The sequence below is a fragment of the Lipotes vexillifer genome, unplaced genomic scaffold (assembly GCF_000442215.2).
Source record: "Lipotes vexillifer unplaced genomic scaffold, Lipotes_vexillifer_v1.1 scaffold10, whole genome shotgun sequence".
In the NCBI taxonomy this organism is placed as follows: Eukaryota; Metazoa; Chordata; class Mammalia; order Artiodactyla; family Lipotidae; genus Lipotes; species Lipotes vexillifer.
Window position 1 is genome coordinate 886,161 of NW_006792541.1, and position 26,193 is coordinate 912,353.

Below are 26,193 nucleotides of genomic sequence, written 5' to 3' on the forward strand. Positions count from 1 at the left end.
TGTAATTACTTCAGTTTATTCCTTCATCAGAACCTTCAGGATGCGCCACAAAACCAGGTGGGAAAGCCCAGAGCTCAGCATGTCCCCGCCCTCTTTAATCCTGTGTTTTTAAATGAAAGGTTTTTTGTACATTATTTCACCACTCTTGTTAGATACACAAAATTTTTTTTTAATTAATTTAATTAATTAATTTATTTTGGGCTACGTTGGGTCTTCGTTGCTGTGCTCAGGCTTTCTCTAGTTGCGTTGAGTGGGGGCTACTCTTCATGGCAGTGCATGGGCTTCTCATTGTGGTGGCTTCTTTTGTTGCGGAGCACGGGCTCTAGGTGCATGGGCTTCAGTAGTTGTGGCTCGCGGGCTCTAGAGTGCAGGCTCAGTAGCTGTGGCGCATGGGCTTAGTTGCTCCGCGGCATGTGGGATCTTCCCAGACCAGGGCTCGAACCTGTGTCCCCTGCATTGGCAGGTGGATTCTTAACCACTGCGCCACCAGGGAAACCCAGATACACAAGTTTTTGATTACTGAACCCGAACTGAAGTACTAAAGTTGAGAGTACAAGTGCACTAAAGCAGATTTTTTGGTTGTCAAGATCCCCATGTCTTATATCTACATCCAGCTGAGTAGAGTACCTACTCTTAGGAGCTGTGATTGGTGCTTTCCTGTTTATATAAACTATACTCTCATTTAGACCTCGTAGTGGCCTTTTGAAGTAGATTTTCATTTTAATCATTTGTAAATATATTTTTTATTAAAAAATCATTTTATAAAATTAAATTTCATTTAATTCTTTAATAGATGAGAAAACTAAGGCTCTGAGAGATTAACTTGCCTGAGATCTCAAAACTGATGAGAGTGGGATTTAAGGTCTGCCTGATTTTAGTTTATACTGTTTCTATTATACCAATCTGTTGCTCCAAGAAATGCTTGGATGCCCAGAGATTAGGGCCTTGCCACCAGCTCAGGCTGCAGTTTTGGTGTTTTAGATAGTTTCTAGTCTTGATTGTTCCTACAGATTTGATATTTTACTCTTCTTAATTTCCAGCTGTAATCATATTAAAGGACAGTGAGAGAGGTATATCACTAGAATAGAGATGGATTTTCAGTTTACAAATTTTTTATTAGAAATATTTGCCCACAGTTAGAATTGAATGTTTATTGAAATTCCTAGTGGGGACAGGTTGAGCCTACCTCAAGAAGGGCAGTCAGAACTAGATAACCTGTCAGTTTGTGTGGTTCCTTAATGTTAATCCACTCCAGAGTCAAGGCATTGATGTTATGTAGATCAAGCACGTGCTAGAAACTATTGTTAATATATTCTGCCCTGGGTAAATTGACTGGCTTGGGGGAAAAATCATTACTTGACCCCATATCTTAAGTGTTCTTACAACCTAAGAGGTTAATTGTACATGGTGCTGTAGAGGAGGAAAAAAAAATCTTTTAACTCTAAAATCTCAAGCTCCACATAATTTATACATTGATTAGATTAAGGTTCAGCGCACTCTCCAGAGCTATAGCATGTATTTAGCTCTGGATTATAAACCATTTACAGAGACGTTTCAGATGTGGGCTTCATGCTTTCAATCCCACATAATGTTAAATGGGGATGACTACTGTATAAAGTCAGAATATGCATTAACTCTAATTCAGCAGATTAATTTTAGGTATTTTTAAATGGCCATGTTTATCTTTAAAAGACAGTAGCTGTCATCAAAAACATTTTTTTAAACTGCTTGAGGGGAACTACTGTGAATCTCTAAAACAAATTCTATTTCGGCAAGATCCGTACTGACACTATATTTAGTACAACTGCTCTTCAGACAAGTAACTACTCCCTCCCTGTTGTTTGATAACATTTTAATGTTCATATTTAGCGTATAATGCTGATGTGAAAAATGTTTTAAAATCATATAGGTAGTGATTATAAAAAGATTTAGCTTTTTAATTTTTTCTACAAAAAATTCACACCATTTTTCCATTTTCACTAGTTCTTTTCACTTTCATATTAATAATTCATAATCAATACCAGTAACTAAGAAAAAATGCTTCCATCAGTTGTGTGACAGAAACTGCTATCTGTTTAATAAAACTGAGGCTCCCCTCTAATTCCTGTGCACACAGCTAGACCAAATTTCCCAGTGTCCCTCTTAAATGCAGGCAAGTGACTTTTTACCAATGGAATGTACATGCGGGCCGTGGGTACTGACTCCAGGCTACATGCTCCTTCATGTTATTTTTTTCTCTGACTGGCTAAAATGGAGATCAGCTCAATATTAACATTGTAGTCTCAGTTAAGTGCTTGAGTGTAAGATGTTATTAAAGTTTGTGTTTGACCTTAAAATCCTTTTCTGTTATAAATTACATTTAGATTAGAAAGTCAGTTGTTATATGGAGAATTTTACAAGTGGAAGGTTCATCACTAGTCAGCCTAACCATTATAAGTAGAAATTGTGACACCTCATTTGCTTCTCTCCTTATATTAATGCTATGTCTCCTTCTAAATTTAGATTCTCACAATGTCCCACAGTTGTCATCACCTTCACTTTACTACTACACATGAATGAAATATAGGAAGTTGTATACTTAGCGCAGGGTATTTTCTGAAGTTTTTGTATGTTGAAAATAGCTATTAGTTCTTTCCTCTCTTCCTTTTCTCTTCAGTTTTTCTTGTCACTGCTGCTTTCTGATAAGTGCTGCTTCCTTTTTTTCCCCTGTTTTTATTTCCATCATGGTCTTCTCCCTACATTTGCCTTTCTCCTCTGGCTTTTAAATCTGGAAAATTGAACTTTTATTTCTCTTTGGTTAGTTGGATAAATTAACATACTTAATCACCTCTGTAGAGTTAGAATTAACTTAATTCAGTGAACTCTATTTCTTCCATATCTTAGAGTTGAATGAGACCACATCTTATTTGTGAATCTCCTCTAAAAAATAGTGATTTTTCTCATTTCTCCTGAAAATCTCTGTAAGAAGAGTAGAACTTGCTATCTGACGAGGTGGCCTATTCCAAATTTGTTTCATAAGTTTTCTCATACTGAGCAGAAATCTGCTTCTGCCCAAATTTAACTAGTCTTGTCTTCTGGAGCCATTCATGTCATATTCTTTCAGTTTTCATGACTGTTTCCAGTTATCATCAACACTGTTGCTTGCTTTCCTGGATACTCTCCAATTTGTCAAAGCCTGACTTGATACTTTTGGCGGGGGCTGGGAGGGTGGTGAGCCACGCAGCATGTGGGATCTTAGTTCCCTGGCCAAGGAATCGAACCCGTGCCCCCCCTGCAGTAGAAGCACGGAGTCTTAACCACTGGACTGCCAGGGAAGTCCCTGTTTTTAAAGGAACAATATACTCTAGGTTTGGTTTCCTCAGCACAGCGTAGAATTGAATCATCATCCTTCATTTTGATTTCTAATTAATATCTTAGAATCATATTCTCCTTCTTAGTAGGCATATCATCCTGTTGAGGCAGAGAAAATGTAGAATAATGTTGTAGAACAGGTCAGATTGCCTAGTTGGAGTTTTACCATCACAACTTAGCTGTGGTTTTTGAGCTTGGTGCCATTTGTTCTCTTCTATGAGATGGCGATAATTGTAGTTTGTACCTCATAGGTAAGGTTATGGAAGGATCAAATTAATCCATGTAAAGTGATTAAGTATCAAGAATGGCATGTTTATTATTGAAAATGATGTTTTTATTATTTTTCTCAGTTGTCTATTGCTGCATAACAAACAGATCAAAACTAAAACAGTGATTTATTCTGTTTTGTAACTCTGTGGCCTGTCTGGATTCTTTTGGACAGTTTTTCACATGGTGTTGGCTGTGGTCACTCATTGCTGTCTTCAGCTGGGGCTTAAATATCCAAATGGCTTCACTAAACATGTTTCATGACTGGGGCTGACTTGACCTTTCTCTCCAGCAAGATAGATTTTTTTTTTTTTTTTTTTTTTTTTTCCTTCCCTGGTGGCACAGTGGTTGAGAATCTGCCTGCTAACGCAGGGGACACGGGTTTGAGCCCTGATCTGGGAGGTTCCCACATGCCGCGGAGCAACTAGGCCCATGAGCCACAACTACTGAGCCTGCGCGTCTGGAGCCTGTGCTCCGCAACAGGAGAGGCTTGCGCACCGCGATGAAGAGTGGCCCCCACTTGCCACAACTAGAGAAAGCCCTCGCACAGAAACGAAGACCCAACACAGCAAAAATAAAATAAAATTAATTAATTTAAGAAAAAAAGAAAGAAAAAATAAAAACCTTAAAAAAATTTTTAAAAAGATAGTGTTGTTTTTGTTTGTTTGTTTTTGTTTTGTTTTTTTTTAATGCTGGCTTAGGGCTCCAAGAGGGCAAAAGGGGAAGTTGCTAGTCCTCTTAAGGGTTAGGCCTAGAACTGGAACAGGAGCCATTTTCACCGCATTCTGTTGGTTAAAGCAAGACAACAAAGTTAACTCGGACTCGGGAGAAAGGAAATGAATTCCACCTCTTGACAGGAGGAGTGGCATGCATGAACAGGGATGGTAGGGGAATTGGTGGAGGACATTCTGTTCTTTCATAGTTAGCTTTTTGAACCAAATTTAATCTTTAATCCAGTCTATCTTGCTTTTTGTTTCTTAAATTTTAATGATTCTTACCTTTATGTCATCAGAAGATTTTAAAAGTTTCTCATTTATCCCTTTCTCAACTTCTTTTATTTTAAAAGTTTCTCATTTATCCCTTTCTCAACTTCTTTTATTTTAAAAGTTTCTCATTTATCCCTTTCTCAACTTCTTTTATTTTTAACAGCTTTATTGAGGTATAATTGACATACAAAGAACTGCACATATTCATTTAATGGGTACAATGTGATGAGTTTGCTTTTTCAACTTCTTGTAGTCAGCATTTTACCAGAAACATTCGCCACTGTTGATCCTTGGTCCTTTTAGTCTATATCATTAGGCCAATAAACAGCCTGACTACTGGTATCTTGCCTTCTTGTTGCTTGTAGGTTCTGGTTAATAGCTTTAAAGTAGTTTTTGCCGTTGTTATTGTTTAAATCAGATGTTATGGCTGAATTCAGTGTTCAGCTTGAGGGAAGAGGTGCTTAATTGCTAATTTAAAAATTCTCAGTGTGAGTTACCCAAATGTAAAACAACAGTTTTTAGAGATATAGAAGTTATTACTCATAAAAGATGAGTTACAATTTCTTATGACATTTATTGACACCTTGCCTAAATAACTTCTGCAAGTTTTCGGATGTATACTTTAAAGTTTTACATTTTAAGTGATTCACCCTTAACTAATCTCATCTTTACTTATATACAGTGGGTTAGATAAAAGTCATTGAAAAGTGAAGGACATGACGAGGCAGTGTTATTCTGTTTCTGTTGTCTTCCCTGCTAGACATTTTATCCTCAGACTTAGAGACTGTCTTGCTCACTATTCTCAGTGCCTAGCACAGTCCATTTAATTATTGAAGAATAAATGAATGTAAAAAATATGTTGAAGCAGTAAAGTATGAAATAGAAATGCCTCAGTAGAGAATTGATTTCATGGTTAGGCTTTTACTTGTCAGTTCTTTCATTTGAAAATATTCTTTGTCAATCTTAAATATATATAAATGAGCCAGAGAGCAGTTCACAATCGAATTGCATATGGAAACTTCTTTAGATTTATATATATATTTTTCCCGCTATTTAATTTGAAGTGATTTGTGAATTCTGGTTAATCTCAATACACTTTTTCCTTAGTTGGACTTCATAGTCTAACTTTAGCCTAGCCAGTCAGAAGTGGAATTTGTCCTTCCAAGTGTGGAGTGCCACAGGTTAAACCTAGACTTCTGAATCCAAAGCCATTATGCTATACCGTCTCCCAAAGTGGAATGAATAATGCATTTTGTATTAAGATATAAAACTTGAAAAAGCCTGGTCATTTGTTTCTTAAGTTAAAGAAAAAAAACACTTACTATACTAAATGGAACTATCTTTTGCTGTTTAGGCAGATCCACAGATCCCCAAAGAGCAGCTGTAGTGTTCACAGAGTGTTCATGCCTCAAAGAGGATGATGGTGTTTAAAGGACAAAATGACGGGAAGTTTGAATTTTGCCAAGTCTTAGGTTATAGGCATTCCTTCTTCGGAGGAAGCAGTGGTTTTCCAAGCCCAGAGGGTTCCTTTATTTCTAGTTTGGTTGAGATTTCACACTAGAAGCTGCCTCAAAGTTTAAATGAATCAATGAATGAATGAATTCCAAAACACTTGCATTTGAGAGACCTTTGAATATGAAAGTCTGGGTGTGGTGTAGTAAGAATTTTGTTATCCTAACCAAAGTGGTCTTCTGATTTCAGACCAACGGTTTCAAATATCAGTTAATAATCACAAGAAACATTATTTCAGGTTGAATTCTCTCATCTCCAACCCTTTCCTGTAATACATTGCAACCTGCTCCTACTGCCAACTTGGAACTACCCACTTCATCTGAGTATCTGTTGCTTAAGTTGCAGAAAGGGGGAGAAGCCGGGTTAAAGCTTACTCTCCCACTCACCATTTGGAACATAATGAGGTAGACATACAAAGTTAGAGTTATTATTTAAAAGCATTTTTCAGTCTGTTTGGCATAGTAGGTGCTATATAAACTACTGGGTTACTACCAGAAGAATAGAAACCAAGAATTAGATACCCTTTTTCCTTGTAAAAATTGAGACTTGTTTGGGGCTAAGCCCAGTTGAAAATTGACTTTCACCTTGATTCCTAGAGTGTATTTAGTAGGAAGAAGTGGAGTATTTAAAAAAAATTTTTTTGCCTAATTCTACTACTGGAATATTATCTTTCTCCCCCTTAAAAAAAAAAAAAAAACTACTAGTTTATTGTGCCTTATCCCCCTAATACAGTGAAATCAAGTTTTTCTTTAAATCCACTGTAGAATATAATTATTAGCATGTTAGGATTTACTTAGCTTAGATTGTTACAGTTTTGAACAGAATTACATAGAATGAAGTTTAACTGTTTGGGGTGATCGGTAAATATGTATCTTACTAGCTGAAAATCACTTTAATGAAACTAAAGGTTTACTCTTCAGATCTTTAATTCTCATACTCCTACCAGTGTCTTAATTTAGTTAGGAAAAATAAAACTTTGAACAGCTTTTTACCTGTTGTGAGGTATTACTTTAATTGTAGTCTCATAAATGACGTTTTGTTCTTCTGTTCTGCTTCCTTTGTCATGGACTCTGGTAGTGTCTATTATACTGTCGGTTTCTGCTTAAGTCATATATTCCTCCAGAGTACCAAAAAGTTAATCTCTTATGTTCTTTGCATTCTAGTGTCATGACTACCTTGAAAATGAAAAGTTTGCCATTTTGTTAAATAATATAGTTACAAAACATAATCACAGATATAATATTATGAGCTATCATGCTTTCACATTCATTGAAACATGCAGTCTTTATCAGCATGTAAATTGATAGCACTGTGGGGGAGATGCCAATATTCAAATTATCATCCTTAAATAATAAGCTGAACACTAATTTCAAATTTTAAGTATTGCTGTCCAAAGCATTCTGCTCTTAAACCACAAATTTACGAGCCTACAGCATTCAAAAATTGTATTAATTTTAATACCCAATGACTGGGTATTAAAGTTTTATAACTTTGGCTATAGTATGCTCTTAAAAATGCAGATTCTTTCAGTTTTGTAAATATTTTAGTCTTATGACTGTTTCTTTTCTTCCCAAGTCTCTTTTGGAAAAGTTCTTGATCCCCAATGCTTCACAAGCAGAGAGCAAAGTCTTCTATTTGAAAATGAAAGGAGACTACTACCGCTATTTGGCTGAGGTTGCTGCTGGTGATGACAAGAAAGGTATGCTGCCTCAGCCTGTGCTGGACGCTTAGAAAATGGCACAGTACGGAAGGAGTCCCTTCTGGAGTGTAGAGAATTGTTTTGTTGTTTTTTAATTGCTCAGAGCACTAAATGAAGAGTAATAATGGACTTTGCGCTCTCTCTCTCTCTTTTCTTCCTTCCCTCCCCCCCCCCCTTCCTTCAACTAAACAGTTGACCCTTGAGGAACACAGATTTAAGCTGCACAGGTCCATTTACACAGATTTTTTCTGTAAATACTACAGTACTACATGATCCAAGGTTGGACATGAAGGGCCGCCTACAAAATTATACTCAGATTTTCGACTGCATGAAGAGTTGGCATCCCTAAACCCCTTGTTGTTCAAGGGTCAACTATATATCTACTGCTGCATAATTGGTATTCTGAAATGTATGCTTGCTAACAAGCCAATTTTATGTATAGGAATGTTTCCTCACAATTTTAATAGTGGTTATAGTATAACTGTAGAGCAGTACAAACTAATTATTAAAAATAATACTGAGATGGTTAGAGTTATTTTGTCTGGACGTTGATCAATGGCTAGTGTAGTTTTCCAAGAGAAGCTTTTCTTTTTTTTTCTTTTTTTTTTTTCTTTTACATTTAGGAGCCTTAATCAGTTAAGGTTGCTACAGCTTAATATTTCAGAGTTTATAATTGGATAGTAAAGGTTTGGTTTGAGGGGTGAAGGTGAAGTGCAAACTTTTATCGATACATTTTGGTGCATTTTATTATCCAGGGATTGTGGATCAATCGCAGCAAGCATACCAAGAAGCTTTTGAAATCAGCAAAAAGGAAATGCAGCCAACACATCCTATCAGATTGGGTCTGGCCCTTAACTTCTCTGTGTTCTATTATGAGATTCTGAACTCCCCTGAGAAAGCCTGCTCTCTTGCAAAAACAGTATGTATTTTTTACCTGTTAAGTGGAAATTTAGTAATCATTATTATTGGAGCATTGAAAATGTATTTTTTTTATCACAGGCATTTGATGAAGCCATTGCTGAACTTGATACATTAAGTGAAGAGTCATACAAAGACAGCACACTAATAATGCAGTTACTGAGAGACAACTTGACAGTAAGTACATACCAGCATCGTGGGCGGTTAACATGGCAAAGAGATTATAGGCATACCTCTGTTTTATTGTGCTTCACAGATACCACGAGTTTTACACATTGAAGGTTTGTTACAACCCTGTGTTGAGCAAGTCTATGGGTGCTGTTTTTCTCAAAAGCGTTTGCTCATTTCATGTCTCTTGAGTTCACATTTTGGTAATTTTCAGTGTTTCGAACCCTACACCAGCAAAAATTTCAACTGCTGAAGGCTCAGTTGATGATTAGCATTTTTTTAGCAATAAAGTATTTTTTAACAAGGTATGTACATTGGTTTTTTTAAAGACATAATGCTGTTGCATACTTAATAGACTACAGTATGGTGTAAACATAACATATGCACTGGAAACAAAATTCGTGTGACTCAGTTTATTTTTATATTCCCTTTTTTTGTCTTTATTTTCTTTTTTTTTAATGTAAGATCCTATCTGCTTTTAAAACTGAAGAAAACCATCTTACAGAAACTGAAATATTAGACTAAGGAATAAAAATGTATCTTTTCATTAGTTACATATACCCATTGTTAAAATTCTGGTTTTTAAAATGACTTTGTAATTCATGGTTTTGAACTTTCAATTACATAAGCCATTTTATTTTTCATTTCAATGTAGTTGATAATTTTCTTTCCATTTTAGTCACAGAAGAGTTTTGCTTTTAGTATCAAAAGCATACTTAAGTTCTCTTTTTTAAAAAAAATAATTTTTATTTATTTATTTGGTTGTTCTGGGTCTTAGTTGCAGCAGGCGGGCTCCTTAGTTGTGGCTCTCAAACTCTTAGTTGTGGCATGCATGTGGGATCTAGTTCCTTGACTAGGGATTGAACCTGGGTGCCCTGCATTGGGAGCATGGAGTCTTAACCACTGCGTCGCCAGGGAAGTCCCTTAAGTTCTCTTATTTATTTATGGCTGCGTTGGGTCTTCGTTGCTGTGCGCGAGCTTTCTCTAGTTGCAGCAAGTGGGGCTACTCTTAGTTGTGGTGCACAGGCTTAGTTGCTCTGAGGTATATGGGATGTTCCCGGACCAGGGATTGAACCCGTGTCCTCTCCATTGGCAGGAGGATTCTTAACCACTGCGCCACCAGGGAAGCCCTCTCTTCATATTTAAATTCCATTAAAAATAGTGACCATAAAGTTGCTTCTGTATTTATGTAGCTATGGTAGGGCATTAATAACTTTAGTTACAAAATTTCAGATACTGTACAGAGTCCAAGTGGACATCTATTTTGCCTAGTCTCTTAGTTAAAAAAAAAAAAAATGACTTACTGTGGCAGGTCATTATTGTCCTTGGTATACTGTAGACCAAAAAAAACCACAATGCCTGTACCACACTGAAAAAATATATCGTTAATTCCTTAATAATACTAAATTTCTAGCATTCAATTTCCAGTTGTCTTTTTGTGTTTCTTTGTATTGTCTTTTTTTTTTTTTCCTTCCAACAGTTTTTTATTTACATTGGGATCCAAATAGTCTACGTATTGCAGTTGGTTGATATGTCTCTTTGGTCCCATAGGTTTTCCACATTCTTCTCCTTCACATGAATATTAAATTTGAAGTTTTGAGGCTTGGGTGAAAAAAGTATCAAGTATCTTCTGTGTGCCAGATAAAGAGCTAGGAATGAAGATTATAGTTTAGTGCTACTGGTTTTTATTAGCTTTCGGGCATTTGTTTTGGGGACTGTACATCATCATTGTATATATTTAACTTTTCTCAGCTTTATTTTATCTAGCCCATCGCCAATTTTCTGAACCAGTTATATTCTCAGCAGTTTTTTGAACGTCATTATGTACTTGTTTATTATTAAACACTGAAAATTATTTTAGAAAGTATAATTGGAGGCTACCTACACACTCTGGAGATTATTTTAGTCAAGAGGATAAGGTACAGTTCCTTAAAGAGTGAATCTTTTTATGTATATCAAATGAAAGAAGCACTTCAGTTTGTTAGCTAATTTTAATATTAAGAATTTTTCAAATTTTTCTGGTTTGAAATGATGAGATAGTTCTAAAAGGTAGAACTTGAGACCTAGTCACTACTGAGTTGTGTTACCACTTTTTGAGAAGGCCTGATCTGAAATATATACTTCCAGCTGAATCTTGGCATCAGTATAGCATGAAGAGCATATTACAACAGCTGAGTAAGAAGCAAACCAAGGTTCTGATTCTGATTCCGTCACTATTTACTATGTGCCTTCTCTGAGCTCTTGTCATATTGCCTGTTATCATTATAGGTTGATTGGATCACTTATCTGTCAAGTAAAGAAATTTTGTCAAAACTATCTAGTATCTGAGTCTGGATCTGGTTGACCAGTATTGTCAACACATAACCCTAGGAAGAGAAATATAAATATCCTTCATCAAATTTTTAATGTTTATATGGAAAAAACAAGGATCCATGAAAGAACTGGAGAGAGATGATAAAAAAATAATTTCATCTTGTCTTACAAGACCACCAGTTTAATAGAAGCTTACAGTCTTATAGAGGTCATTCAGCTAACTGTATGATGTTCAGAGAAGTCTCCTTTCCAGGCCAGTAACATATTTGGTTAATAAATAAATAAAACTAATGGGTGATTTGGGGGATAGAAAAATACTGAGCTTCCCCCCTCTTCATTCTGCAGTGTATAAGCAATATAAAATTTAAGGTATCTTGAAACAATCCTTTTATAATTTCCTCTAAAAATCATTATAGAGTGCTAAGACTTGTAAAAAAATTAATATTTGAAACAGCTGAGATAATTCTGAAATCATCTTTTTAAACTGCTGAAAAACTGTAACATTAATCTAAAACTTAATAGACACCATAGGCATACTACTATGGGACAATTCAGTTTTTACCTCTTCGAAGATTTGGTTCTGACCATACTGTTTTGTGTTCATCTATTTATTTTGAATCAGACAAATTCACAAAGGTAGTTTTTTTTTTTTTTTGTAAACTAAAAATGTTAGTTAAATTTGTATTTTAGTTCTGACTTGATCCTGACTCTTAAATTTCTTAGAGTGTGGTATTCTCTTTAGAGTGGCAGTCTAAAGTCTACCAGGGGAAAGTAGTCAGCCTGAGCTCCTTGAGCATGGGGACTGAATTTGATGATTCTGGTTTAGTTGCACTAAACTTATACATCCGTCTCTCACTGGGGCTATTTGGGACAATCTACTATTCTGATAGCTATTGATATTTAGAACTGTAGCGTTTCTATGATTTCTTCTACTTTTTCTTCACCTATGAATAACCAAGAATTTCCTGGATCTGACTTGGTTATTTGAAGACAACTCTGCTGTGTACCTACTATGCTTACAGAATGATTAGGGAGGAAATAAATGTATTATATTGAGGTCTTTTATATCTTTTTTAAAAATTTTATTGTATTGAAGTATAGTTGATTTCCAATGTTGTGTTAATTTCTGCTTAGAGCAAAGGGATTCAGTTATACACATATACATTCTTTTTCATATTATTTTCCAGTGTGGTTTATCACAGGATATTGAATATAATTCCCTCGAGGCGTTTTACATCTTGAAGCTATCTTAAATGCTGCAATTTTTTAAAGAAAGCCTTCCAACAAAAACTGCTTAGATTCTGGTACTTTGGCATATATATTAAGGTTTTTTTTTCAACTGAAATATACTAAAATTTCTCTCTCTCCCTCCCTCCCTCCCCACCCCCCTCTTTTAACTAGTTGTGGACATCGGATACCCAAGGAGACGAAGCTGAAGCAGGAGAAGGAGGGGAAAATTAAAAGGCCTTCCAACTTTTGTCTGCCTCATTCTAAAATTTACACAGTAGACCATTTGTCATCCATGCTGTCCCACAAATAGTTTTTTGTTTACGATTTATGACAGGTTTATGTTACTTCTATTTGAATTTCTATATTTCCCATGTGGTTTTTATGTTTAATATTAGGGGAGTAGAGCCAGTTAACATTTAGGGAGTTATCTGTTTTCATCTTGAGGTGGCCAATATGGGAATGTGGAATTTTTATACAAGTTATAAATGTTTGGCATAGTACTTTTGGTACATTGTGGCTTCACAAGGGCCAGTGTTAAAACTGCTTCCATGTCTAAGCAAAGAAAACTGCCTCGTATTGGTTTGTCCTGGTGGGGAATAAAAGGGATAATTGGTTCCAGTCACAGGTGTAGCTGTGGGTACTTTAAGGTTTGGAGCACTTATAAGGCTATAGTAGAAATAGATATCCCATGGATATTACATGTTAAACCATGTGTTATCTGTGGAATACTCAAGTCTCAATGTGCACACCATTGACTACAGCTACAGAAGCGTTCCTTTAGTTGTGACCCAATTTACTCTGGATAAGGGCAGAAACGGTTCACATTCCATTATTTGTAAAGTTAACTGCTGTTTGCTTTCATTATTTTTGCTACACTCATTTTATTTGTATTTAAATGTTTTAGGCAACCTAAGAACAAATGTACAAGTAAAGATGCAGTAAAAATGAATTGCTTGATATTCATTACTTCATGTATATCAAGCGCAGCAGTAAAACAAAAAACCCATGTATTTAACATTTTTTAGGGTTTTTTTTTGCTTTTGTGGGTTTTTTTTGTTTTGTTTTTGTTTTGTTTTTTGGGTTTTTTTTTTTTTTTTGATACTTGCCTAACATGCATGTGCTGTAAAAATAGTTAACAGGGAAATAACTTGAGATGATGGCTAGCTTTGTTTAATGTCTTATGAGATTTTCATGAACAATCCAAGCATAATTGTTAAGAACATGTGTATTAAGTTCATGTAAGTGGAATAAAAGTTTTATGAATGGACTTTTCAACTACTTTCTCTACAGCTTTTCATGTAAATTAGTCTTTTGGTTCTGAAACTTCTCTAAAGAAAATTGTACATTTTTGGAAATTTATTCCTTATTCCCTCTTGGCAGCTAATGGGCTTTTACTAAGTTTGAATACAAAGTTTATCATAACAACAAAATACTACTAAGATAACTACTACTGTTCCCAACCATGTCCCTACTCCCCCATCCCCCTGAAAAAAAAAATTTTTTTTTTTTTTTTCCAGAGACAGGGGGATTGAATGGAAAAAAAAGTAATGTGTTCCATTTAAAATTTTGGTATATGGCATTTTCTAACTTAGGAAGCCGCAATGTTCTTGGCCCATCATGACATTGGGTAGCATTAACTGTAAGTTTCGTGCTTCCAAATCACTTTTGTTTTTAAGAATTTCTTGATACTCTTATAGCCTGCCTTCAATTTTGATCTTTTATTCTTTCTATTTGTCAGGTGCACAGGATTACCTTTTTTAAGCCTTGTGTCTTGTCACCAACCGTTCCTACTTGGTGGCCATGTTCTTGGGGAAAAGGCCGCATGATCTTTCTGGCTCCACTCAATGCCTAAGGATACCCTGCTTCCTTTGCTTGCATCCCACAAACTATTTCCCTCATCCTATACACTGCAGCAAATCTCTCCCTAGTTGATGAGATTGTGTTTATCTCCCTGTAAAACCTACCTATCCTGAATGGTCTGTCCTTGTCTTTGCCTTTAAAATCCTTCCTCTTCCTCTCTTTGAATAATGATGGGGCTAAGTTATACCCAAAGCTCACCCTACAAGCTATTTCCTCAGTACCTTGCAGAAAACACCAAACAAAAATACCATTTTAAAAGAGGTGTATTTTTTTTTTCTTTTAGAATGTAAGCTCCTCGAGAGCAGGGACAATGTTTTCTGTATGTTCTATTGTGCCTAGTACACTGTAAATGCTCAATAAATACTGATGATGGGAGGCAGTGAGTCTTGATGATAAGGGTGAGAACTGAAATCCCGAATACTGTTTTGTTGCTTGTTTTATTATGACCTCAGATTAAATTGGGAAATATCAGCCCTTTGGGACAATTGTCCCAAATGTTACATTCAAATAAAAGTGCAATGGAGGCCTTGGGGTCTTTCTTTCAAGGAGAAAAAGATCTCTTATGCATTTGGGGACATCATCATAATGCATCTTCACACACAGCTCTTTTCTTTTTCTATTGATTTTTCCTGACCCCCAGGCCAAGGATATGAAATAATCATTTTATAGCTACGGAGAATGAAGTTAGACTGAGGAGATGGGTTTTATTCAAGTAAATTATAAATAAAATCTAAAGCTTGTCTCATTTGCCTATTTATGTGCCTCAGTCTCATCTGCTAGTTTGATTCTGAAATAAATTGTGATAATACTTCATTAACATTAGGTGTTAATAGGTTTCTACATAGTAGTGCCCAGTAGATAAAGGAAGATTTCAACCTGAGATTTTTTTGCCTTGAGATTTGAATAATAAATTTTTTATAACATTTCTTAAATTGCCCCAAATTCAGGCTTCATGTCTGTTTCTGTCAAGAGTTTCAGGAATTTGGAGACTCCAGCAATGTAATGTATTTGGTGTGTGTGTGTAGTATTGGAGTTGTTAAATGTATATGTCCACTTCAGAGTTGTGCCTTGAGAGAGGGCAGGAGTGTGATCAGTTAAAAGAATGGATTTTGCTGCCACTTTGGCCTGTGGTCTTGGCTTTTCCAGTTAATAGCTGTTAGTTTTTTGTGCGATGAAGATAGAAATTGGGGTGGGGGAGTAAAAGAATTAATGTAATGTCAGGTGGCTTAGTAACTATAGGAGCTCAGTTCTTTTCCTGTCTTCCCTAAAAATAGTCACCAATCCTGCCATGGCCCAGTGCATATTTTAAAACTAGTTAAAGCCAATTTGTAATCTGCAATCTTAGATTATTTGAGGTCAGGTCTCAACTTGATTGAATAATTTGGGAACTCCAACAATGGTGAGATGTTTAAAAATCTTTAGTAGGCTCTGAATGTAGATCTAAGAATTTGACACTTTTCAGCGGTGGTGGCATCATTTAAATGGTTTATCTCTTCATTAGGAGAGAATGGCAGTTTATTTGGATTCAAGTACATCATAGTCACTGCATGAGAGCCTGCAGTGTGTGAGGAACTTTAACTGGTGCTCAGAGATACACACCTTCCTGTGGGAAAAGGTGAAGGAATCATTAAATAAATTGCTTTATTATACTTTGTTATACACCATATAGGAAATTACAGTGGTGGAATTGAAATATCTACAGTCTTAAGGTGGTGGCTTAGACGGGGCCCTTGGAAAATGGCTGGACTTGGATAACCTTTCTGAAAATTGCATCTGTAAAGTACTTTTCTGTTATTTTTAGTGTGACTGACCTATAGCAGTCACAATCTCGATTAATTCTAGTTCCTTTTAATAGACTGGAGAGCTAAACATAAGATACTGCTGGGTCTTTGTAGGATTTTTGTTTTTTGTTTTTTTAGAAACTTTACAACAGGCCTCTAAGGAAACTGATACTCTTGGATGACAAAATGGTATTCAAGAACGCAACACAGTGGTAGATCTGCTTTAAAAGTCTGAAAACCTTAAAAATGTTGCTTGTGTACATCCAAGTCTGGTTATGCTACTCACCTGGGTCCTTTGAAGTCTACTTTATGTATGACTGTCAACCCCCAAGTATTTCAAAACTTGATGGTAGACCAACTATTTGGAAGACATATGCTTCTGACCTGTGTACCATAATTACTCACTTTGTAAGAATATCCAACCATCCTGCTGGTCAAGCAAGCATATGTGTCTTTTGGATGCAGAAACCAAGAATATATTGAATGCATATATTTAGGCACAGCTATTATCAATCCTAGGTGATGCCAGGGACTCCGTTGGTGATGAGTACTTTTTTTCTTATAAGTGCATTCCATAAAATTTCTGAAAGACCAAACTTAACTAATGTTAATCGAAGACTTGTCAGTAGTAAATTTATTTCCAATTCAAGAACTTCTAAAACCTATCAGTATTTCAGTAGGGGCTTACATTTTTTTTTATTGGACGTTGGTTAGGGCCAGTCCCTTCTGAGTGATTAAGAAGGACTTTTCAGAGAAGATTTGTGTTTGAGTCACACTTGCAGACTGGATGGTATCCGATGGAGTATGAACAAAGGCATCAAGATAGGAGAATTTAAAGACGACTTCCGTGCACTCACAGGTGAGGAACTCTGTGAGAGAGTGTAGGAAGAAGAAATAGGCTCTGCTTTCTAAGTTACAGGCAAGTGGCTTTCACTTTTAATGCTTTTGTTCAAATCAGGGTTAAAGTGCTTATTCCCAGCACCCAGTCTCTGGGATTCTAATTTCTAAAGCCCAGGGATATGCGTTTACTTCATGAGCTGTAATAACTTAGTGTCCACATTGCTGAAATCTATAGGAGGAGAGGGAATGTGTAACGTTTGGGAAAACAAGGGCGTGTAAAACCATGGCGGCCCCCACCCCCCCAAAATAAAAGCTGTTTCTAAACTTGAGAACTTCAGTCTGCAAAACAAAGGTTTGTGGGTCTGCTCAGCAGATCATGTTTCCCAAGCAGAGATTAATGATAAAGTTTACCTGTCACAAAAGGTTTTTCACATTAATGATCCTGGTTTAGTTTGGAAACAGGTAGGTACTTTAGAACTTCTAGTGTGTCAAGAGAAGAAAGGTAACACGTGATTTTATGGGGGTTTTTGTTTGTTTGTATTTTTAATGAATGGCATTTCTACTGTTTTCCTTAACTCCTGCCATGCATAAAAATCAAATCCAGGGAATTCCCTGGCAGTCAAGTGGTTAGGACTCACTGCCGAGGGCACGGATTCAATCCCTGGTTGGGGAACTAAGATCCCGCAAGCCACGAGGCATGGCAAAAATCAAATTAAAAATGAAAGATTTAAAAGCAAACTTTGGAATGTTCATAAGATGTAAGTGAATAACTTGCTGACGAAGTTTGTAAGGAAAGATCTCTTAAGATGGACATAGAAAACCTAACTAGAAAAGTTATATGTAAATTCAGAATCTTAATATATGAACGTTAATATAAATTCAACTGCGTAGAAAATTTTATACCTGGAAGTGGAAAGAAGCACCTGAGAAAAAACCTAGTGGGCAAAAAATTGGTATAAATTATAAAGAATTACAATAAAATAGAAAAATGGGCAAAGATTTTGAAAGTGCATTTTTATAGAAGAGATATCTGATCAATAAATACATGAAAAGAGGCTTAACCAGGAAAATGCAAACCAAGACCACAATTAATCTTGATTAGTATAGTTTGAAAGTCTGGCCATACCAGACATTAGAGAAGTTGTGGATGGAGATCTCTCATACATTGCTGATGGGAGTTTAAGTTAGTACATCCCTTTGGAAAACAATTTGGTATTGTGAAGTTGAACATACCACATCCCTACAACTGAGCAATTCTCTGTTGAGCATATCTTTTTTAAGTATTTAAAATACTTGCATGTGTGCCCTCAGGAAATTGAAAAAGATTATTCAGAGCTGCACAATTTGAATTCGAAAAAATTGGAGACAATCCAAATCTTCATTGAAAGGAAATGGATATTTTCCTGATGACATCGTCTTCATTTGTGAAAATAAGTCAACTATAGTCAAGTCGGGAACATGGTTGAATTTTAATAACAATATTGAGGGAAAAATAGCCCCAGTAAACTACATAAAACAGTACAATAAAAAGTTCAAAAATGAGCAGATCTTATGCTTAGGCATACATATATGTGACAAAACTTTCCTTTGCCAAGGATATGGATGACAAGTACAAAATGTAGAGGTTAACTGGAGAAGAAGCAGGGGTACAGGCTAGGACAGGAAGACAAGGTAAGTGTAAGTTATCAGCTTGGGAGCAGGGTCTTGGGTTCACAAATACTCATTAGAAAGAGATCCATTCAAGAACGGGTGAAACAAGGATTATGATTAATCTAGTTCTGGGCATGAGAAGTCACAAAGGAAAGGAACTAAATGGAAACAGTACAGTAGGCCAATACATTAGTCAAGGGCTTGCTTGAATGGTAAAAAGATTGGCACAGTTTTAAAATATGAAAAATAGCAAGTTTGATGAAACAGCATGTGAAACTGTCAATAGAGACTTAAAAATTGCTGCCCCATACATTACACCCTAAAACTGTCCTACGATCCTTTCCATTTAACTCCGCAGGAGCGGGAAGCAAGAACCAGAGATCTGGGCAGAAGAATGACTGAGCTGGGAAGGCTGTATTAGGAAACACTGAAGCAAGTGAAAAGTGAAGGGTCTCGAAAGAGGAAAGTCTTCAAGGACTTCTGGTAGCACGTCTGAGTCCGTCCTTGTGAGGCCTGAGGAATTTTGTCATACCAGCCAAACCACTTCAGCAGATTCAGCCTAAGGTTCCTCACTTCTTAACCTTTAGAGGAAACATACTGCATTCATTCCTGAATCACTGAGGCATCTCCTATCGTACCCTATGTATAGCCAAGTCTTAAATTTTTCAATATTTTTTTCCTCATCTTCTCTTGGATTCAAGAGTTCTTAATTGGCTTCTGTAGGGAAAGTCTACTGACTTGAGTTTAAAGTACAAAATCTACTTATCCATGAACAGGACTGAGTCAAATAGACATATGGTTGTTGGTCCTTTATTTTCTTTTCTTTCCCAGGATTTGCAAGAGAGGTGTCCAGAAAGTCATTTTTGGTGACTTTAGTCCATACTTGGAGGGTCTTATGAAGGATCAAAGTAGAAGAGCCAGAAAAATTGGAAATGAGACAGTTTCTTTGGAGAATGCTTTAGAGTGCTGGGCATGTCACTCCACCATCACCTGCCTGCTCAGTGGAGGATAGGAGGGGGCACTTCACAAACTATTCTGGAATCTAATATATGACGCAGAGTGAAGCTAGGCTCATTGGAAGTTCTCAAGTCGAGATAGTGTCTAGCTGGCAATGCTGAGGGCAGAGCCGTGAGAAGTAACTGCATTAAGAAATCGTCCGCTCTCTCAGGGTTTGTGGAGGCGAAGAATGTAGACGTGTTTCCAGGAAGCCAGGATCAAGACAAGGAACTTGGCCTAAAAGGGCTGCCTGAATAGGATCCCTGTACCATAGTCTTGAGGGGCAGAGCAGCAGCAGCCGATGGTGAGAGTGCTCAAGATCTAACCTGTGACTTGTCTCCAAAGAATCAGCGAGTGACCAAGAAAGTTGGCTGTAACAACTGTCATGGTCAGAGGAGAGCAGTGCCGAGTGTCCTTCAGGTTCCATCCTGTGAGACCTTTTCTGCCCTCCACCCAAGTCAACCGCGGTGGAGCCAGTGCAGCCAGTGGCTGAGGGAAGAGTGGGCCAGGTGAGGACATGGAGAACAAAGCTGCCCACAAGTCCCTCCAGTAGTGGACCACAAAGGAAAGGACCTTTGACAGGAAGTGCAATTAGATCTTCATCCCCACTTATAAAACAATCTCAGCTCAGTGAAAAATGACAAGGGTGAGTCTGCAAAAGACAAAGGATTTGCACACCAAGAGCCTGAGTGAAAGAGCCATCTGAAAGAAGTTATAAAATGTGTTTGATATATTAAGGTGAAAGAAAGAATAGAAACCAAAATGAAAAAAATTAAAAAGACACTGAAAAAAATGAATTGAACAGGTAGTTGAGTAATCTGGCCAGTAATCTAATTTAGAACTAAAACCCAGCTCAATAAACTAAGAAAACATGTTCCTATTTCCTACTTGATTTTTTTGTTTCACTTTTTTCTTTCTTTCAAGGAACTTTAAAGCAAAACACTAACAATGAGGAATTTTACTTTTCCCAGGAAATAAAATCTTTTCTGCCTAATGACACAAAACAGCAACTATTTTTTCCTGAGAATAAAGTCTTTTATTAAGAAAAAGACATTTATTATATATTGTATCTTAATTTTAAAATCTTGATTGTATCATTTAGCAAAACGTGAGAGTGGCCTCTCATCAAAGAAATAGACTCAACATTGTGGAACTTCAGGTGATTTGGAGTTAAAGGCCTTTTTTGGTTGCATATTCTTAACTAGAGTAGCAAACGTGAAATAGTCTTTTTAAAATTTCAGACTTACAAAAAAGTTGCAAAAATAGTACAAAGAATTTTTATGTACCTTTCACCTAGATTTTCCAAATGTCAATATATTACCACATTTTTCTCCCTAAATATTTTTTTCTGAATCATTTGAGAGTAAATTTGAGAGATATGATGCCTCTTTGCCTCTATATGCTTGAGTGTTTATTTCTTTAAAAAAAGATAGTCTCAGGAATTCCCCAGCAGTCCAGTGGTTAGGACTCGGCGCTTTCACTGCCGGGTCCCTGGTCCGGGAACTAAGATACCGCAAGGTGCACAACGCAGCCCCCAAAAAAAAAAAAAAAAAAAAAAAAAAAGTCTCATGTGAAACTATATAATTATCAAAACCAGAAAATTTACACTGATGTGATACTAATATCTAATCTGCAGACCTTATTCAAATCTACGTGAAACTATTAATTATCAAAACCAGAAAATTTACACTGATGTGATACTAATATCTAATCTGCAGACCTTATTCAAATCTACCAGTTATCCTACAAATGACCTTTGTGGCAGAAGAAAGAAACTTTTTGTCTGGGTCTCAGATCCAATCCAGGATCTTCAGTTGTATGTATTTAGTTGTTATGTCTCTTTAGTTTCCTTTAATCTGGAACAATTTCTCGGTTTTTGTCTTCATGGCATTTTGAAGAGTACAGACCAATTAATTTATAGAATGTTTCTTTTTTTATTGTTTCCTTTATTTTTCCCTGATGTTTTCTCATTAGTTTCAGGTTGTGCCCTTTTTTCAGGAGTCCCACTGAAGTGATGTGAGCACTGGGACACACTTTCAGGTACAGCCCCGCTCCGCCCAGGCCTCTGGTTGTCTTTATAGAGACAACTGCCTTCCAGCTCACACATGGACCCCAGATGTCTCAAGCTGCCTTTATTTGTTGGTCATATTCTTTACTTCAAAGGATAAAGTCAAAATCTGCACTGTCCAGTGCAGGAGCCACTCGCCACAGGTGACTGTGAAGAAATTGAAATGTGTCTGGTCCAGACTGAGCTGTGCTGGATTTCTGAGGCTTAGTATGAAAAAAGAATGTAAAATATCTCATTGATAATGTTTTTATCAATCAAGATGTTTTTATCTTGATTATAGGTAGAAATGATAATGTTTGGTGCATATAGAATTAAAAGGCACATATTTTAAAAATTAATTTTACTTTTTTTTTTTTTTGTGGTACGCGGGCCTCTCACTGTTGTGGCCTCTCCCGTTGCGGAGCACAGGCTCCGGACACGCAGGCTCAGCGGCCATGGCTTACAGGCCCAGCCGCTCTGCGGCATGTGGGATCTTCCCGGACCGGGGCACGAACCCGTGTCCCCTGCATCGGCAGGCGGACTCTCAACCACTGCGCCACCAGGGAAGCCCTAATTTTACTTTTTAATGTGACTACTAGAAAATTTAAAATTACATATGTGGCTTGCATTCTACTTCTATTAGACAGTGCTTGTCTCAAAAGTAAAAATCACAACTCTCAAATGTGTCATGAACGTGTCAAGGATTCTTTGAAACTCATTAATTAATGAGGGAACCAATATGTGAGAAGCCAAGATGTTAGGATTTAACAACGAAATTTAATAACAAAATGTTAGGACACAATGGCTGGGTTAGATATAAAACCAGTTAATCCTTAAGGGTTATTTGTTCCACTCAACAGAAATTATCTGCCTCTTTACTGGACAAAATTTATAATTCATTTATTTATTTATATTTGGCTGCGTTGGGTCTTCGTTGCCGCGCGTGGACTTTCTCTAGTTGCGGCGAGCGGGGGCTACACTGTTGCGGTGCACGGGCTTCTCATCGCGGTGGCTTCTCTTGCTGTGGAGCACGGGCTCTAGGCGCAGGCTCAGTAGTCGTGGCTCGCGGGCTCTAGAGCGGAGGCTCAGTAGTTGTGGTGCACGGGCTTAGTTGCTCTGCGGCATATGGGATCTTCCCAGACCAGGGCTCGAACCCGTGTCCCCTGCGTTGGTAGGTGGATTCTTAATCACTGCCCCACCAACCACTGTACCACCAGGGAAGCCCCTGGACAAAAATTATAAATGAACAAGTAACATCACTAAGTCTGGGACTTTTAATCAATAGGAAACTTTTAATCTTTTAATCTTTAAGTACATTCCACTGGACCAGTGCTTACAATAGAAATAAAATACAAACCACATACAAAATTTAAAATTTTTGAGTCGCCATATTAAAAAAGGTGAAATTAATTTTAGTAATAAATTTTATTAACCCAATATATCTGAAATATTATCACTTCAACATGTAATCAACATGAAAATTAATAAGCTATGTTAGAGTTTTTTTCCATGCTGAGTCTATGAAATCCAGTGTAGATTTTCCACTTACAGCATGTCTCAATTCAGAGGCAACCACTCAGAAGCTCACTAGCCACAATGGCTAGTGGCTATTGCATTGGGCAGGGTGATTCCAGACACTCTTGGGTAGTCTTTTCCTGCTATGATATGGAAAGGATGTGCCGTCCACCTTATCTGCCTTATTTCCAAATGTTGGTTGTTTTTTCTGACAGTACCCAGAGCTTCATATGAAATGGGTGGGCTCTAAGGATGTTTGGGATGCAAAAGTTCATGCAGTGAATCTGAGTGTGGGCTGTGGAGACAGTCTGGGATCGAATCCTTGCAAGGATTGAATGAGATGATACACATCACATCTAGCTCAATGTCTGGCACATAGGAGGTGCTCCATAAGTACCAGTGGCCCCTCTGGCAAGGGAGGGAGTCACTCAGATGAGTCATTCGTCCACACAGAATGGCAGTGACTCGCCCCAGCCAGGGTTAAAGTACTGCTGGCTGAGAAACCCTTCTCAGAAACTTCCTCTGTTTTTAGTACTCACTCTTCCAGAATTCTCTGCAGCCTCCAGTGGGGCTCAGACACTTAGCTTCCTCCTTCTCCTCCTCCTCAGAAAGGCTGAGAGAGGGAAAAGCAGCTCCTAAACTCCCTCAGGCGGATCAAGTCCCCTAAGACCCAAGCAGCAGGCAGAAGGGACAACCGGGCCATCCTCACTGCACAGGCAGCCTGGAAATGAAGCCCAGCCCGGACCCAGCCCACAGAGCCGACTCTTCTTCCCGGTCTGAGAACTGTCCATTTGATAAAAGAGAAAGTGAGGTCAGGGGAGTCTGATCAGAGAGGGCCACACCCTTCAGTGAAAATGCAGATGCATGAAAAGCTTTTATAATACATAAAGGCAGGCCTGATATTCAGCCATTAATGCCATTCCGGCTGTTGGCAGCCGCTGCCTGTTCTGATGGGCTGTTGCCCAGGCCTTTCCAGTTAAGATGTTGTTATTCAAATAGTACCTCTGGACGGAGGTGTCCTTTACGGAGCCTCTCAAGATGCCTCATTATGCCAAGATGGACCCACGGTCCTTCACACATGCTGCTACCTTGCCCTTTCCATCTCTCTTCCTACCTCTTCACCAGATTCAACAACATCAACAAACAAGCCAGCTACTCCTCTGTAGCTCGCCTGGCCCTTGGAAGAGAGAGTTCCTGATAGTACGCGCTCTGTTGATTGGACCAGAGATGGTCAGCTGAGCCCCAAACAGCTGACCATTGGCTGGCTAGTGAGTTGGGTGTCCTGGATTGGAGAATTGAGCTGGATCAATCAGCTTCTATACACTGTGGCCAAGTAGTGATAAATAAACAAAAACAAAGCAAATCAGAAATGGTTCTAGGGCTTCCCTGGTGGCGCAGTGGTTGAGAGTCCGCCTGCCGATGCAGGGCACACGGGTTCGTGCCCCGGTCCGGGAAGATCCCACGTGCCGCGGAGCGGCTGGGCCCGTGAGCCATGGCCGCTGAGCCTGCGCGTCCGGAGCCTGTGCTCCGCGACGGGAGAGGCCACAACAGTGAGAGGCCCGCGTACCGCAAAAAAAAAAAAAAAAAGGTACTAGAAGTTTATTTGGATTCTGGGCTTGGAGCCTATGGCAGCCATTTGGGGATCACTTATAAACTGATGAGCCAGCAGAGAAGCTGATCTACAGAGAAAAAGGAAGAGACACACAGAGGGAATCAGAAATGAGAGCGAGGGAGGGAGCAGGGGGGAATGAAAGAGAGAGAGAGAGGAAGGGAGGAGCAGGGAGACTGTGTCTCCTCTACACTTTCCAGTGTCCTGTTCCAGATTAATGACCCTGGGCTACATAACTCATTTCCTGGCTTAGGTTCCAGGAGATCTCTCAATTCCTAATTTGAAGAGATTTCTATTCCTTGAAGACAAATGCACCTTGGCTACAATATTGTTCTTTGAGACTCAGATTGAATGCCTCCTTGTGCAAGGACTCCCCCGTCCCAACAGTCACTGCCTTTGGCTGTCTCCTCTCTTGCCTCTAGGCTCCTCCAGGTCAGGGGCTTGCTCTACATTTCTTTGTATTCTCAGCACCCAGCGCAGAGCTCACTAAGTATCTGTTGCCCTATGTATGATTGTTGATTGAGAGAATTCAATATGCCTTAGTGTTTTCAGCCTCCAGAAAAAAATTCCTTACCTTCACATGGCTTTTATAGTTTATAAAACATATTCATCCCCAGGCTTCTAGCTTAGAGATGAGCTGGTCAGTGTAACTATATGTTTCTATTCTTCTAGAATGATACCGACTTAGAACCGACTGCTGGGGAGGGCTTCTGGGGCTGCCTCTCACTTGACAGAAGCGGGCAATAGAGAAGTTCAGTGACCTGCCTGACGTCATGCAGTTGGTGACATGACTGAGACCATAAGTCGGGTCTCCTGACCCCGAATCGGGGTATTTTCTGTGCTCCTAATCTGAATCCTTGTATTTATCTCCACCTTAATGAAATAGGTTGTGATGACCCCCGCCAAATGCTAAGTCGATCCTTGAAGAAGGCTTTTTAAGTGCCACCTCTGAGAGCCCTCACCTTGCTCCAAGGACTGACTGCTCAGCGAATCTAGGGCAAGGTTTTAAAGAAAGTCGGCTCCCTAGGAACTAGGGCGGCACTGCCGTCTCAAAGCAGCACTTGTCTCCCTGGTTGATCTCCCGGGCTGTAACCCCACACAAAGCCATAATAGTCAGGCCTCTGAGCTCCACGCTGTCCCCATTCCCCAGAATTCCTCCTCAACTCATCCATCGTATTGCCAAAGCATTCCCAGTGATTCCCACCCGACTCACCATTTCTTGGTACCACCAGGAATGCTAAAGGAAACACTCAAGCCCCAGAAGCAAGCGTCATCCTTCCCTGCTTCTGTTAGCCACTCCTTCCCGCCACTGCCAGCATTAACATGTGGGACGTCTAGTCCTCAAAATGTTACCCTTTAATCAATATGCTCCTGATAAGAGAACAATTGTCTACAGAATTTTAAGTGGAGTCTACAAATTCTAAGTGCTCACATTAGTGGATTTTTCCCTT

The 26,193-nt window shown here is 38.2% G+C and overlaps 1 protein-coding gene across 3 annotated transcripts in view; it reads left to right on the forward strand.

Annotated features, from left to right (window-relative positions):
• Positions 1–13,108, forward strand: part of YWHAZ (tyrosine 3-monooxygenase/tryptophan 5-monooxygenase activation protein zeta) — a 36,039-nt gene extending 22,931 nt beyond the window's left edge. Inside the window, exons 3-6 of one of the 3 annotated variants that reach the window (XM_007465733.1) lie at positions 7,692–7,815; positions 8,571–8,734; positions 8,815–8,910; positions 12,616–13,108. In XM_007465733.1, coding sequence (XP_007465795.1) covers positions 7,692–7,815; positions 8,571–8,734; positions 8,815–8,910; positions 12,616–12,675 — 444 coding nt within the window. In that variant the 3' untranslated portion in view covers positions 12,676–13,108. The remainder of the gene's footprint in view (positions 1–7,691; positions 7,816–8,570; positions 8,735–8,814; positions 8,911–12,615) is intronic. The other 2 variants (XM_007465731.1, XM_007465732.1) reach the window with 2 other exon arrangements.
• Positions 13,109–26,193: the final 13,085 nt, after the last annotated feature.